This window comes from Phodopus roborovskii, unplaced genomic scaffold (genome assembly GCF_943737965.1).
Source record: "Phodopus roborovskii unplaced genomic scaffold, PHOROB, whole genome shotgun sequence".
Taxonomy (NCBI): domain Eukaryota; kingdom Metazoa; phylum Chordata; class Mammalia; order Rodentia; family Cricetidae; genus Phodopus; species Phodopus roborovskii.
In genome coordinates, this window is record NW_026125932.1 from 59265 (window position 1) to 73053 (window position 13789).

The window sequence follows — 13789 nt, forward strand, 5'->3', positions numbered from 1 at the left end:
CTAAGTTCTATCAGAAGGATGTTCAACCTTAATTTCAAAGCTCCAAACTTCAGCTTAATCACCAGTAAAATGGAATTAAAAGGGTAGGGCTGTAGCAGCTCATTGATACAGTCCCAGCGTTGAGCCCCGCCACAAATTTTAAAGAGTTTCTCTCTCTCAATATTTAAATGTACATAATTTCACATTTATTACTGATAGGCAGGTAGAGATGCTACAAATACATTGTGGCCTAGAATTCTATATAGGATTAATTATCTATGTGCAGGTGATTTGAAACTGCCTTCTAGTCTCTTGCTGTCTGCCTTAGAAACAGTTGAGGGTGAGAACTGGGGGGCAGCAGACAGATGGCTGTTCATAGTCTTGCACGGTCCTTCCGAAGGATTTCATGCAGACAAGAATGCTGAGAGAGAAGACAGAATGAAAAGGAGACTTGGTGCCATTTGCTCCGCCATCCTTCACACAAACCCAATCCTCTTCATTCACTCCCCTCCCTAGTGCTGTCTATAATCACTGATTCTGACTAATCGTGCACAAAAGTAGAAAATTCCCAGGGGATCTATGGTCAGGAAGCTTCTTCTTGTCCTCTGACCACCAGAGAGGCAAATGGGAAAAGGCTATCCTCCCCCCTTTCTTGTTCCCCGCCATGCCCTGCTTGCTGTTTTTGGCTGGGAAGCTGTCTCAGGTTTGCAAAGCCAAGTCTCAGTCTCTCTCTCTCCCTCCCTCCCTCTCTCTCTCTCTCTCTCTCTCTCTCTCTCTCTCTCTCCCTCTCTCTCTCTCTCTCTCTCTCTCTCTCTTTCTCTCTCTCTCTCTCTGCGTGTGTGTGTGTGTGTGTGTGTACAAAAGTCCGCTCGTGGGTATGTATATTGGTTGTGTGTCATTAGTAGGGAAAAGGTTTGGGGGTGGGATCCCATGACGTTACTGGCTCCTCCTCCCAGTGAAAATAAGGGGCGCTTGGCGCGCAACGACCCTAAGCAGCAGCATTGAAGCCTGAGCAGCTGAAGTCTGCAGACCCAACCCAACTCTGAAGTCAGCCTCACTGAACCGGATCTGAGAATCTTTGCTCTCTGGGCTTGACACAGCTCTCTGGTAAGCCTTCTGGGCCGACACGTGTGTCGGAAAGGGGAGTGTGGGGGGGTCCTCGTATACCTAGGCTTCTCAGGCAATCACGGCTTGCAGTTGCATCAGCGGGCTGTGACCTGTTGCTAGCAAGACCCTAGCCCAGGAGCCAGGCTTAAGCGCAACCCCAGACCATTTCTAGATGGAACCATAAAATCTAGATGTTGAATCTAGGGCCACCGGGTGGGACCCTTACTCTGCAAAAAGGGGAGTATGAGCAATCTGGGGCTGGCTTTGTAACCCCCCCCCCGCGCGCATCTCCAAATTTCAGATACCGAAGCCCCGCCTCACCAGCAGTGATGCTTACAGACTAGCCTTGCAGGGCGGGAGGAAGTGGGGGAAATTTGCAGGCTCAGGTGGAGCTTTGTGGGCTTGGTGAGGAGGAATAAAATAGAGTCAATGCCCACTTTTAACCTGCGGCGAGGTCAGTTCCTTCTTCCAGGCAGCGGGGAGCCATCTCTCTTTGAAGCCCTCCGGGCATGCACTGAAAGGATGTGGGTGTTGGGTGTGAGAAGGGTCTCTCCCAGAGTTACCCTGAGTTGAGTTCCGCTTGACTCACCAGGCCAGAAAGCAGAAACCTTAAGTTTCAGGGCTGCTTGGGCTGGGATTCTAGGGTAAATACCATAGGTTCTTGGCCAGAAAAAGAAACATGTCCACGCACTTACTTGCGGCCAATTACTGTGCTACAAGGGGTTTTCACTAGCCTCTTCTGAAATGAGTCCTTTCACCAACCTCAGAGATACTGTAATCCTACTTGCTTTATTATTGTAATTCCTATTTGCATATGAAGAATAGGATGTTAGGGTAAAGTGGCTTGTTTTCCGCCCCTCCCACCCTCCTTTGTCCCTGTAGCTCTTTGGAGTGGAGTGGGTTTTGTAATTCATTTTCAGAGTTTGGAGTGAATGAGACCCATTGAAGGGCTTTTGTCTTGTTTTTAACCAGAACCTAGCATCCTCTTCAATTCCAGCCAGAATGCGGTGGCAGGCACTTAGAAGATTTGGTCAAAAGCTGGTGCGGAGACGTATGTTGGAGCCAGGCATGGGCGAGACCCGCCTTGCCAGATGCCTAAGCACCCTCGACTTAGTGGCCCTGGGTGTGGGCAGCACATTGGGTGCAGGTGTGTATGTCCTGGCCGGTGAGGTGGCCAAAGATAAAGCGGGACCGTCCATTGTGATCTGCTTTTTGGTGGCTGCTCTGTCTTCCGTGTTGGCTGGACTGTGCTATGCTGAGTTTGGCGCCCGGGTCCCTGGCTCTGGTTCTGCATATCTCTACAGCTATGTCACCGTAGGTGAACTCTGGGCCTTCACTACCGGCTGGAACCTTATCCTCTCCTACGTTATTGGTGAGATAGGTGCTTGGGGTGGGGTGGGGGGGTGGATGACTACACAGGTACCAAAAGGATTATAGATTCAGAAATTAGACGGGAATGGTGAAGGTGAAATTTTTATTATTTTTGATAGTATATCTTAATACTTCTAGATGTTGATATTTTTATTTGTAGGGGTGTGTGGAGGGATTGAAGGTGCGGAACAATTGTATTGCTCTGTCTGGTGTTCATTCATTAAGAACTGCTTTGGGTTTTTAAAGTTAATAGCAGGAGCTGGGTCTAGTACACCTGTAATAACAGTACCCAGGAGGCTGAGGTAGGATCATGAGTTTGTTCAGGCTAAGCCTGAGATACATAGAGGCCTGTCACTCCTCCACCCCACAAAAAAGTAAGATGGGTAATAATGGTGGGGGTCTGTGAGGCTGATGTGTGGGAGGGAGGGAACTTGACCTCATCATTTTCCTGAGTATTTGGATTACAGTAAAAAAAAAAAAAAAATACTACTGCTATACCAGGTACTGCCAGTGTGGCCCGGGCTTGGAGTTCTGCTTTTGACAGTCTGATTGGGAACCACATCTCTGAGACTCTGAAGGGGACCATCTCGCTGCATGTGCCCCACGTGCTCGCAGAATATCCAGATTTCTTTGCTATGGCCCTTGTGTTGCTACTCACTGGTGAGACAAGGGGCTTGGGTGAAGGTGGGAGGGGGTTGCTGCTCCCTGGTGAGGCAAGGGGCGGGGTTGAATGGTGGGAGGGGTCGGGCCTGGGAAGGGCTTGAAGGAGTGGTAATAATAGGTTGGAAAGGAAGCTGGGAAGGAAGGAGTCTGCCACACAGAGGCAGGAAAAGGAAAAGCAAGCTTGGATGAAGAATTTAGTCTCAGGATCCTGAACAATTTTTCTCCACAGGATTGTTGGCTCTGGGGGCTAGTGAATCCGCCCTGGTTACCAAAGTGTTCACAGGGGCGAACCTCTTGGTTCTCGGGTTTGTCATCATCTCTGGCTTCATTATGGGAGATCTGAAAAACTGGAAGCTCACAAAAGAGGACTATTGCTTGGCCATGGGTGGACCCAATGGCACTTGTAGGTTAGACAGCCACAAAACTGGGTTCATAAGGGGGGGAGGAGAGGGTTTCAGAATGGGTGTGGGAGACAACGAGCAGCTGGGCATTAGAGAAAAAGTACAGGCTTAGCTGGAAATATTCTTATCGTTTCTATTCCTTCTTGCACTCTAGCTTCGAGTCTATGGGCTCTGGAGGTTTCATGCCTTTTGGCTTGGAAGGGATTCTTCGTGGAGCCGCTACCTGTTTCTATGCCTTCGTTGGTTTTGACTGTATTGCGACCACCGGTCAGTCACACCCTCCCGGCTCACCTTGGGTGCAGTGTGATCATACAGACTGGGAATGGCAGGGAAGCAAGCCTACTCCCTGGTACAGAACATCGTGTCATGCGTTTTCTTGCAGGGGAAGAGGCTCAGAATCCCCAACGCTCCATCCCTTTGGGTATTGTGATCTCATTGTCCGTCTGCTTTCTGGCTTATTTTGGTGTGTCTTCAGCACTTACCCTCATGATGCCTTACTACATGCTTCGGCCTGAGAGCCCTCTGCCTGAGGCATTTGCCCACGTTGGCTGGGATCCTGCCAGCTACCTTGTGGCTATTGGCTCCCTCTGCGCTCTCTCCACTAGGTCAGTGTTTCCTCAGTGGCTGTAATTTCCAGTTATGTTCACTTTGTACCAGAGAATGCTTCTTAGGAGGACTGGAAAGGGGAGGTGGGGATGCTCTGAGCACACAGGCTTGGAACAAGTCACTGTCACTTGAACTCACTTGGACACTGTCTTTTCAGCCTTTTGGGCTCTATGTTTCCTATGCCTCGGGTGATCTATGCGATGGCAGAAGATGGCCTCCTGTTCCGTGTGCTTGCTAAGGTTCACAATGGCACACACACCCCTGTTGTGGCCACTGTGGTGTCTGGTGTTATTGCAGGTAACAAAACAAACACCCCATTCTGTTGGTTCACTCAGCTCCTTTAACTTCCTTCATTCACTTGCTGTCTGCCTGCCAACTTTAGCGTTCATGGCATTCCTCTTCGAACTCGCTGATCTCGTGGACCTCATGTCAATTGGGACGCTGCTTGCTTACTCCCTGGTGTCCATTTGTGTTCTCATTCTCAGGTAAGACTTGTGTTTGAATTTCTGGATGAGGCATATGATGCTCATTTCTTCTCTGTCTTCTGTCATTCTGACTCTCCTTGGGTAATTTGGGTATCTTACCCTGTTAAAAAAAGCACTCTCTCTCTCTCTCTCTCTCTCTCTCTCTCTCTCTCTCTCTCTCTCTGTGTGTGTGTGTGTGTGTGTGTGCGCGCGCGCCTCAGGTCAGAGTTAGGTGTCTATCTACATCCCTTTCCCCTGTAGTATTTTTAGATGTAGATGCACCTGTAGCTGCCTTCAACCTGTCTTCAACCCTCTAGCACTAGGGTTACAGGACACCTGGATTTTATATGAGTATTGGAAATCTGAACTCAAGTCCTGTAATCATGATTGTATGGCAGACATTTGAATTTTAAAAATAAATTGTATCTGTCTGTCTGCCTGGTGCCTTTGGAGGCCAGGGGAGTGGGAGTGTATTGAATGCCCTGGAGCTAGAGTTATAGGTGATAATGAACTGCTCAATGAGGGTGCTAAGACCTGAACTAAGAAGTAAAAACTCCCAAGCTATCCCTCTAGCCCCTTGGTAGATGTTTCAGAGGCTGAGCCATCTACCCAGCACAGTCTTCTACCTTTAATGGTGATAAAGAAGCTCCTAGAGAAAACATGGAGAACCGCTGAGATATTTCTAAAATTGTTTCTTACTCTTGGCACAGATATCAGCCTGACCGGGAAATGAAGAATGGTGAAGAGGAAGCAGAATTGCAGGAGGAGAAGACACTTGAAGCAGAGAAGCTCACCGTCCAGGCTCTGTTTTGTTCAGTCAACTCCATCCCCACCCTCCTTTCTGGCCGAGTTGTCTATGTTTGCTCCTCACTGCTTGGTGAGCAGTGGATGTTTTCTTTTCTTTTGTTTAAGGGTTATTTATTTATTTTCTTTTCAAAAGTCATATGTATCAGTGCTCTGCATGTACACCTGCATGCCAGTTACAGATGGTTGTGAGCCACCATGTGTGGGTGCTGGGAATTGAACTCAGGACCTCTGGAAGAGCAGCCAGTTCTCTTAACCTCTAAGCCATCTCTCCAGCCCTTTTAAGGTTTATTTATTTTTATATGTACAAGTACTTTGCCTGCATGGATGTATGTGCACTATATGCATGTCTGGTACCTACAAAGGTCAGAAGAAGGTATTTGATCCTCTGGAACTGGAATTATATTGGTTCTGGGAATCAAACCCAGGTCTTCTTCAAGAACAACAAGTGCTCTTAACCACTGAGCCATATCAAAGCCAGGCATGGATTTTTTTTTCCTTGGGGGGGGGGAGGTTTTGAGAGATCAGCATGACAGGGTGGGCATTGTGGGGTGGCATTTGATGAGAGAGGTCTAGCGAAAGGGTAACACTCCTGGGAATGGGATGCCTTAACATCTTTGCATATTGGTCACAAGAGTTGGTTTTGTTGCCTCTCACCTTGATTTTCGAAGCTGTACTACTGACAGTTCTTTGCCTGGTGCTGACACGGTGGACAAGTCCACTTAGTTCTGGAGACCCAGTGTGGATCACAGTGGTTGTGTTGATCCTGGGACTCATTCTTGGGATTGCTGGAGTTATCTGGAAACAGCCACAGAACAACACTCCCCTTCACTTTAAGGTAAATTATGTCTCTTTTTCCCCACCTTGAGACAATTAGGGCTTGTAGCGTATGTTCTTTAACTGGACACAGAGGGTTGATGTCAGCTTATGTTCTTCAACTGGATACAGAGGGTTGATGTCAGAGCTATTTAGGTCAGACTCTTTGCTGATGCTGTCTAGTTCCTTTCTAGTTCCATTTTCTTAAGTTCTGGATTTGGGGAGTCTTAATACGTCATGAGTAGGGGTTAGACTTAGCCTGCTCTGTCCTCAGTGATGTAAAAATCATTGTGTTGTATATGAAGGTTTTTCTTATTTTGCAGGTGCCTGGTCTGCCTCTACTACCACTGGTGAGCATCTTTGTGAATGTTTACCTGATGATGCAAATGACAGGTGGAACTTGGGCCCGATTTGGGATCTGGATGCTGATTGGTAGGTGTCTGTTTTCAAAGAGTAAGCCTCTTAAGTCCTACACCAACTCCTTTCTTTCTTTCTTCCTTCCTTCCTTCCTTCCTTCCTTCCTTTCTTTCTTTCTTTCTTTCTTTCTTTCTTTCTTTCTTTCTTTCTTTCTTTCTTTCAGGTTACACTTCTCCACCTTACAGTTGTCTTTCCCTTCTAGGATTTGCTATCTACTTTGGCTATGGGATGCAGCACAGTGTGGAAGAAGTTAAGAATCATCAAACCCTGCCCCCAAAAAGGACCCGAACTGTAGACCTTGATCTCACTGCCTCCTGTGTTCACACCATTTGACCTAATCATACCTGAGTGCTGTCTAGTCCCCCTACACAATAATGGAGAGCACTCGACCCCACAGAGAGCTAGGCCTCTCATGTGGTATTAGTGGGGGATACTAAATAGAGCTCTATTTATTGTGGAACAATGGATGTGTCTTTACTGCTTCTCATTTTTTATTTACTTGTCTACTTTGGAATCGACTCTGTAATTGTTTCTTGACTGTGGAAAAAAAAATATGTTATTAAATGAAAATGGTGAGGGGTGGGGGGGGGAACTGTCCTGTTCTTTGCTTATTAGAGATCATGTAAAGCTTGGCTTTAAGGCTGAAGAGACTCTGAGAAGTGTCCTGTGTCTTTTTTTCTAGTAGTCAACAAAACTTCGGTTGTCTATAGGTATGTACCTTCTGAGTATACCCAGCTAAGGTTTGGATAAGTAGTAAAAGCAGCTTAATCTGAAGAGGTCATTGCTGTTTGTGGTGCTGCACATTAGGCCCCGGGTAAGTTATCAGACTGCAGTGTTCTTTGGGATTGGGGTGGACTCTAGTCTCAACACTGCACCAGTGTCTTCAACTTCAGTTGGATCATTCATTCTCAGACGCCAGTCACTACCTGGGTAACACATTTTAACTGCTTAGAGTAGGTGTGGGCACTAGGGTTTTGTTTTGTTTTTTAGGACCATATATGCGAGGATACTGCTTGCCATAGAACAGTAGGAGATCAGAGGTTAAAACTACTCAGATTAAAAACTATGGATTTTTCCATTTATCCAACAAACATGTAAAATGTTAAGACCCTGTGCGGGAACTCACAGTCTAGGGAATCAAACAGGGAAACATGAATATAAAACAATGATTTGACTACACTTGACTGCTGAGGAAGCACTTTAGCCTGAATGGGAAGGAGACAGAAGGGAGGGTATGATTGCCAGTGAGCAGTACAGGAAACAATCAAATTATGGTAAAACAGATTATTCGCCCTGACTGCATTTGTATATGTGGAAGTAACATGGACATGGCTGATGGGAGAGCGGGACATGGCTGATGGGAGAGCGGGACAAGACCAGCGGCGGGCGGAAAAACCTTACTCCTTACACATGGCTATGTATGCACGGCTTTGTACACCTCAGGATACTAGGAACTTCCCTTGTGGATGGGGTGCATGTATGTAAGGAAAGGATAGAGTCATAGACATATTAGCAGGATGGTGGATTTTAGTGTAGTTGGGAAGCCAGGACAGGAAGACAATACTACCATTTATGGAGTATTTATGCCAGTTCTGCATAAATCTCATTTTGTTATTAAGCCTATGAAGTAGATATAATTGTGTTTTACAAATGAAAGAACAGGATTTGGCGAGTGTGCCCTAGTCACACAAGTTCAAAAGACTGAGGCCTGAAGGAAACTCAGTCACAGATCCGGTGATTATAAATGTGCACGTGGGTTTAGTTTTACATGGGTAAAACTAGCCGGCACCTAGAACTAGGAGTCTAAATTTAAGTCATCAACAGATTTAGATTTAAGTCATCAACACAGGTCATATGTGATAACTTTGTGGAATTAAAGATTGTTCTAGGCTAAAACAGAAAATGCAGTAGAAGCTGTGTACTTTTATATATAAAAAGCTATTACAAGCCAATAGAAAGATAAATATGAGTACTAGGTATGTCATTTCCGGGGGTGGGGGAGAACGATAATTACAAAAAAAGATCTTTAGCCTCACTAAAAAGAAAAAGTGGTCTAGCAGTGGTGGCTCATTACCTTTAATCCCAGCACTCGGGAGACAGAGGCAGGTGGATCTCTGTGAGTTCAAGGCCAGCCTGGTCTACAGAGCCAGTCCCAGGACAGCTAGGGTTGTTACACAGAGAGAAAGTCTATCAACTTTGAGAGTGTGAGGAGGTACTGTGGCTAAGGGGGAGGGAGAGAGTGATATGATGCATTCCAATTAAAGGCATTAAAGTAAATATGAGGCTGGATTGATGGTTTGGTGATTGGGAGCGCAGGCTGCTCTTCCAGAGGATCCAAGTTCAATTCCCAGCACCCACATGGTGTCCAGTTCTGGATGCCCTCTTCTGGTCTTAGCAGCCACTAGGCATTCACATAGTGTACAGAAATACAAAAACACTAATATACTCAAATCCCTTGTATTAACGTCGATGGGCCTCATGTGGTTTAGGCAAGTGGCCTAGCAACTGAAATACACCTCTCAGCTAAATACGCTTATTTGTTTGTTTGTTTCAAGACAAGGTTTCTCTGTAACAGCCCTTACTATTCTGGAACTCAAGTTGTATACCAGGCTAACCTGGAACACTCATAGAGATCCGACTGTCTCTGTTTCCTGTGTACTGGGATTAAAGGTGTGAGCCACCATCTCCCAGTGAATACGCTTATTTTCAAAAGAAAATCCTTTGACTATTATCTAAAATAGAAAAAGGGGGTACCTAAAATAATTGCATGCTACGTGTTGGAAACATTCATGTGGTTAACACCGTGAATAATCTGTCTGGCACTGTTTGAAGACAGTGTGGAAAATTGCTTTAGGCATGCTATAATCTTGATTTCCTTGAGAAGACAGATAACATTAACCCAAATAAACAAAAGGACAGAAAGTAGGAAATTAGCAGTGTCCCCAGACAGGTGTACATTGATTACCATGAAAATTGATAAGAGGTCTCCCATAGTTTGGGGATGTCTTTGTCAAAGTCAAGGCTTTTACTGAGGTTTAAACATGATAGGGTACAATGAGCCAAATGTGGTGGTGTGTACTTGTCACCTCAGCCTTTAGAGGGTGGGGACAGGAAGGTCCTGAGCTCTAGGTCATTTTTGGCTAGTGAGTTTGAGGTCAGCCTGGGCAACATGAAACATTCTTTTAACAAAAAAGGAAAAAAATGTGTTCGTTCAGAAATTGGGAGGGAATTTTGTGCATAAAAGCAACAAGATGGGAAAGTTTAAAATTCAGTTTGCTCACAGTGTAGGATTTTTGAAGGAGTAAAGTGAAAAACTAAGAAAGAGCAGATTCTTAAGACTCTTTCAAGACCTGCAACTGAGTGGCAGGAAGTGTGTGGACAGGAGGGGGCAGATAGAGAGTTGGATAATCATACCCAAACTGTACTTAGATAGGAAGAATAAGTCCTACTGTTCTATAGCACTTTAGCTTAACTGTATTTTCCAACAACTCAAAGAACTAGTAGAGAGGAATTCAAAGGCTCCTAATATGTAGAAATGATATGCTATTACACAGTAGGATGACTAAATGTAATGATAATGTACTATATATTTCAAAAAGCTACAAGAAAGGATTTTGAATGTTTTCGCCATTTATCTCATTATGGTGGCCAAATATTGAACAAAAACACAACTTAATAAAGGTTTTAATCATGGGGAGAAGGCATGGTGAGAGGAACATTTGATCTATGGGGCAAGCCAGGAAGCTAGTACTCTGGAGGATTTCTCTACTTGCCCTTTTCAGTCTGAGACCACAGCCCAGGTGATGGAGCCGTCCACATTCAGGGTGGATTTTTCATCCTCAGTCAAATCTCTCTGGAAACTCCATGAAAGACACATGCAGAGGTGTATCTCCTGGGTGATTCCATACCCAGTCAAACTGACAATGAATGTGAAATCATTACAATAGGTACTTGACTTTATTTCTTTAATTCCTTTTAAGTTAGCATATAAACTAGTGGGTTTCATCATGGCATAGTCATACGTATGTGGCATAGTTTGCTCTCATTCATTCCCCTCTTCTACTGTCGTCCTTATGACCCTTCTCTCCTCTAGTTTCCTTTCTTGCCCCAGTTAATCCCCACCATCTACATTTTTGTCATGTGGGTTCCATTACTATCTATTTCCCAGTTCTCTTAAGCTCTCTTCCTCCCTTCTCCAAATCACCTTTCTACTTATGTGACCTACAAAACATACATGCATAAATACATGTACACATGAATGTTTAATTTTAGCTTCAGTATATGAAAGAAAGCATGCAGTGTTTGTCTGAGTCTACCTTTTTCTTCATGATTTCTACTTGCATCCATTTTCTTGCAAATGCCATGACTTCATTTTTCTTTTATATCCAAATAAAATTTCATTGTGTATATGACCCATTTTTCCTTCCTTCCTTCCTTCCTTCCTTCCTTCCTTCCTTCCTTCCTCCCTCCCTTCCTTCCTTCCTTCCTTTGTTTCTTTCATATTTATCTGGGTGTGGTGGTGTATGCCTTTAATTCCAGTGCTCAGGAAGCAGGGACAGGAAAATCTAAGAGTTAGAGGTTAGCCTGGTCTATGTAGCCAGTTCCAGACTTGCCAGAGATACAAAGTAAGACCCTGTATCAAGAACGAAAAGATTTAAAAATGTTTTTGTTTATTCTTTGACAATTTAATACATGTTTACAATGTATTTTGAAAATATCCATATCCACCTTGTCCCCTCTGTACCCACCTTCATGTCTTCTTTCTTTTTTCTGCCAGCTGGAATGTTGATTGACCTTGTTGGCTTGCTCTTCTGTAGGTAAACATAGCTGTTCTGAGTCATGTCCAGAAGACAGCATTTCACAACATGTCGCCCATCATTCCCATCAGCTGTCTTCTATAATCTTTCTGCTGCGCTCTCTTTCCAATGTTCCTTGAGCATTGGGGGTGGGTCCTTTTTTCTTCTTTTAGTACTTAGTTTTTAGACAGGCTACCCTTGATCTTGCTATTACATGTAGGTAAGGATGATTTTGAGCATACCCTTTTACTTCCACCTTCCTGAATGCTACGATTATAGGCATATGCTATGGTGCCTGGATTCATGTGGTTCTAGCAATCAAACCCAGGTCTTTGTGCCTGCTATAACATCTATCAACTACATTGCCCTTTGGCTCTATAGCTGATACTCTTTACTGTAGATGGAACATTATACATGTATATGTGTATTATATCACCCTGTGACACTCAATTAATATGTACATTTTTAATGCTTTTATGTGTCTGTTAAAAATAAATGTAAATTATCAGTTGTGTTGTTCTAGGAGGGTTTTTAAGTGGTAGAACACTTTCCTAACATGCTAATACCTTGTGATTCAATCTTTAGTTCTGTAAACTGAGAGGGGGAAGAGAGGGAGATGGAGGGAGGGAGGGAGGAATGGAGGGAAGGAGGGAGAGAGGGAGGGAGAGAATATGTAGGTCTGGTGCTACGCATCTAACATTTTCACAAAGGCAGGAGGATTGCTACTTTAAAGCTAGCTTGAGTGATGCTCCATCTAAAACAAGACAAAACCAAAAAAAAAATAAATAAAATAAAAGAGATATGGCACTTGTTTGAACAGCTGGGGATGCTAAATACCCTGATTTGATCATTCCACACCTCCAAGTGTAAATAATTATGTGTCAATTACAAAATGGAAACAGCTGGAGTGTTGTGCAATGGTAGTATGTTTGATTTCTAGACGAAAAAAAATGGAAAAGCATGAATGACGGTGTTAGAACATGTTGTAGACATTAAAGTGACTGAGCAGCTTAATGATGGTCATACATGACTAGGCTCTGCTTGTGGCTAAACATGCTCTTATCATTATCACCTTCTTATAAACAGCTTGTTTTTACCTTATTCACATTCTTCACATCATTCCCTCCTAGTTTCCACTCTTAAATTGCTTATTTTGTTGGGGTAAAATACATGCCAATCAGATAAAAAAAACTTTATATTTCTGTGCATTTTATTTTCCTAATGAACATTTACTTAACTTTTCCTTCTAATGATAAAACAGTTGTTTATTATAGGGAGACTAAGAATGCAGAAAAAATATAAAGAAAATGTAGGCTGAGGGTGTAGCTCAGTGGCAGAGTGATTGCCTGTCATGCATGAAGCCTCAGATTTGATTCTCAGTAGTTGAAAACAGAGAGAATGCTCCTAAATTCCACTACTCAAAAGTAGATCTGTTGGCACTTTGGTCATACACTTCCAGACATTTTGGTTTAAACATGAATGTTATTTTAGCTAAATGTTTATTTTCTCTCTAAAAGTATGATTTTTAAAAAGTCTAACATTTTTTATTGGTTATTAATGTCTGTGTTAGCTTTCACGCCATAGCATGCCTATGGATGTCAGGTGACAATTTGTGGACTTGCCTCCCTCCTTCCACATGTGAGTCCTTGGGATTGACTCCAGGCTTGCTGGACAATGCTTTTATCTGCTGAACCATCTTGCTGGCCTTTTATGTGCTTTTGAAATTTTAAATTTAAAGTTATTTCCTTGCTTTTCTCATGTGCATTTGTTCATGCATGTTTTGTATGTATGTGGACACACACACAAGTGTGGGTGCAAATGCATGTGGATGTGCATACACGTGAAGGGCCAAAGTTGATGTCGGGAATTATCCAAGATCGTTCTCCCACTTTATTCATTGAAGCGGTACTTCTCAATTAAACCTAGAGCTTGTTTTAGGGAATCCTGTCTTTCTATCTCTCAAGGCAGGTCACTACATCCTCTCAACATTTACGTAGGTTCTGTGGAAGCAAACAGTGGTTTTCATGCTTGCACAACAACCATTTCCCCAGCCCCCTTTTTAATTTTTGGGACAGGGTCTTGTTCTACAACCTAAGCTGTTGTACTGGTTGGTTTTGTGTGTCAACTTGACACATTTTAGAGTCTTCAGAGAGGAGGGAACCTCCATCAGATCCAGCTGCAAGGCATTTTCTCAATTAGCAATAGGGGAGGGCTCAGGCCATGGGTGGTGCCACCCTGGGCTGGTGGTCCTGGGTTCCATAAGAAAGCAGGCTGAGTGGGGCAGTGGTGATGCAGTCTTTAGTCCCAGCACTTGGGAGGCAGAGGCAGGCCTTGTCTACAGAGCTAGTTCCAGGACAGGCTCCAA

The 13789-nt window shown here is 44.0% G+C and overlaps 2 protein-coding genes across 3 annotated transcripts in view; both read left to right on the forward strand.

Moving 5' to 3' along the window:
• Positions 1-838: 838 nt before the first annotated feature.
• On the forward strand, positions 839-7091 carry Slc7a3 (solute carrier family 7 member 3). 2 transcript variants are annotated; one of them, XM_051179008.1, is made up of 12 exons: positions 839-1086; positions 2059-2458; positions 2959-3117; positions 3350-3527; positions 3676-3788; positions 3904-4126; positions 4285-4424; positions 4510-4612; positions 5302-5468; positions 6067-6233; positions 6535-6643; positions 6831-7091. In XM_051179008.1, the coding sequence occupies exons 2-12, from the start codon at positions 2089-2091 to the stop codon at positions 6959-6961; spliced, it is 1860 nt and encodes a 619-aa protein (XP_051034965.1). In that variant the 5' UTR covers positions 839-1086; positions 2059-2088; the 3' UTR covers positions 6962-7091. The 2 variants fall into 2 exon arrangements, with proteins under 2 accessions (XP_051034965.1, XP_051034967.1); XM_051179010.1 differs by having other exon boundaries at positions 2084-2458.
• A 5297-nt stretch (positions 7092-12388) lies between these two features.
• Positions 12389-13789, forward strand: part of Tex11 (testis expressed 11) — a 239463-nt gene continuing 238062 nt past the window's right edge. Inside the window, exon 1 of the mRNA XM_051179029.1 lies at positions 12389-12443. Coding sequence (XP_051034986.1) covers positions 12389-12443 — 55 coding nt within the window. The remainder of the gene's footprint in view (positions 12444-13789) is intronic.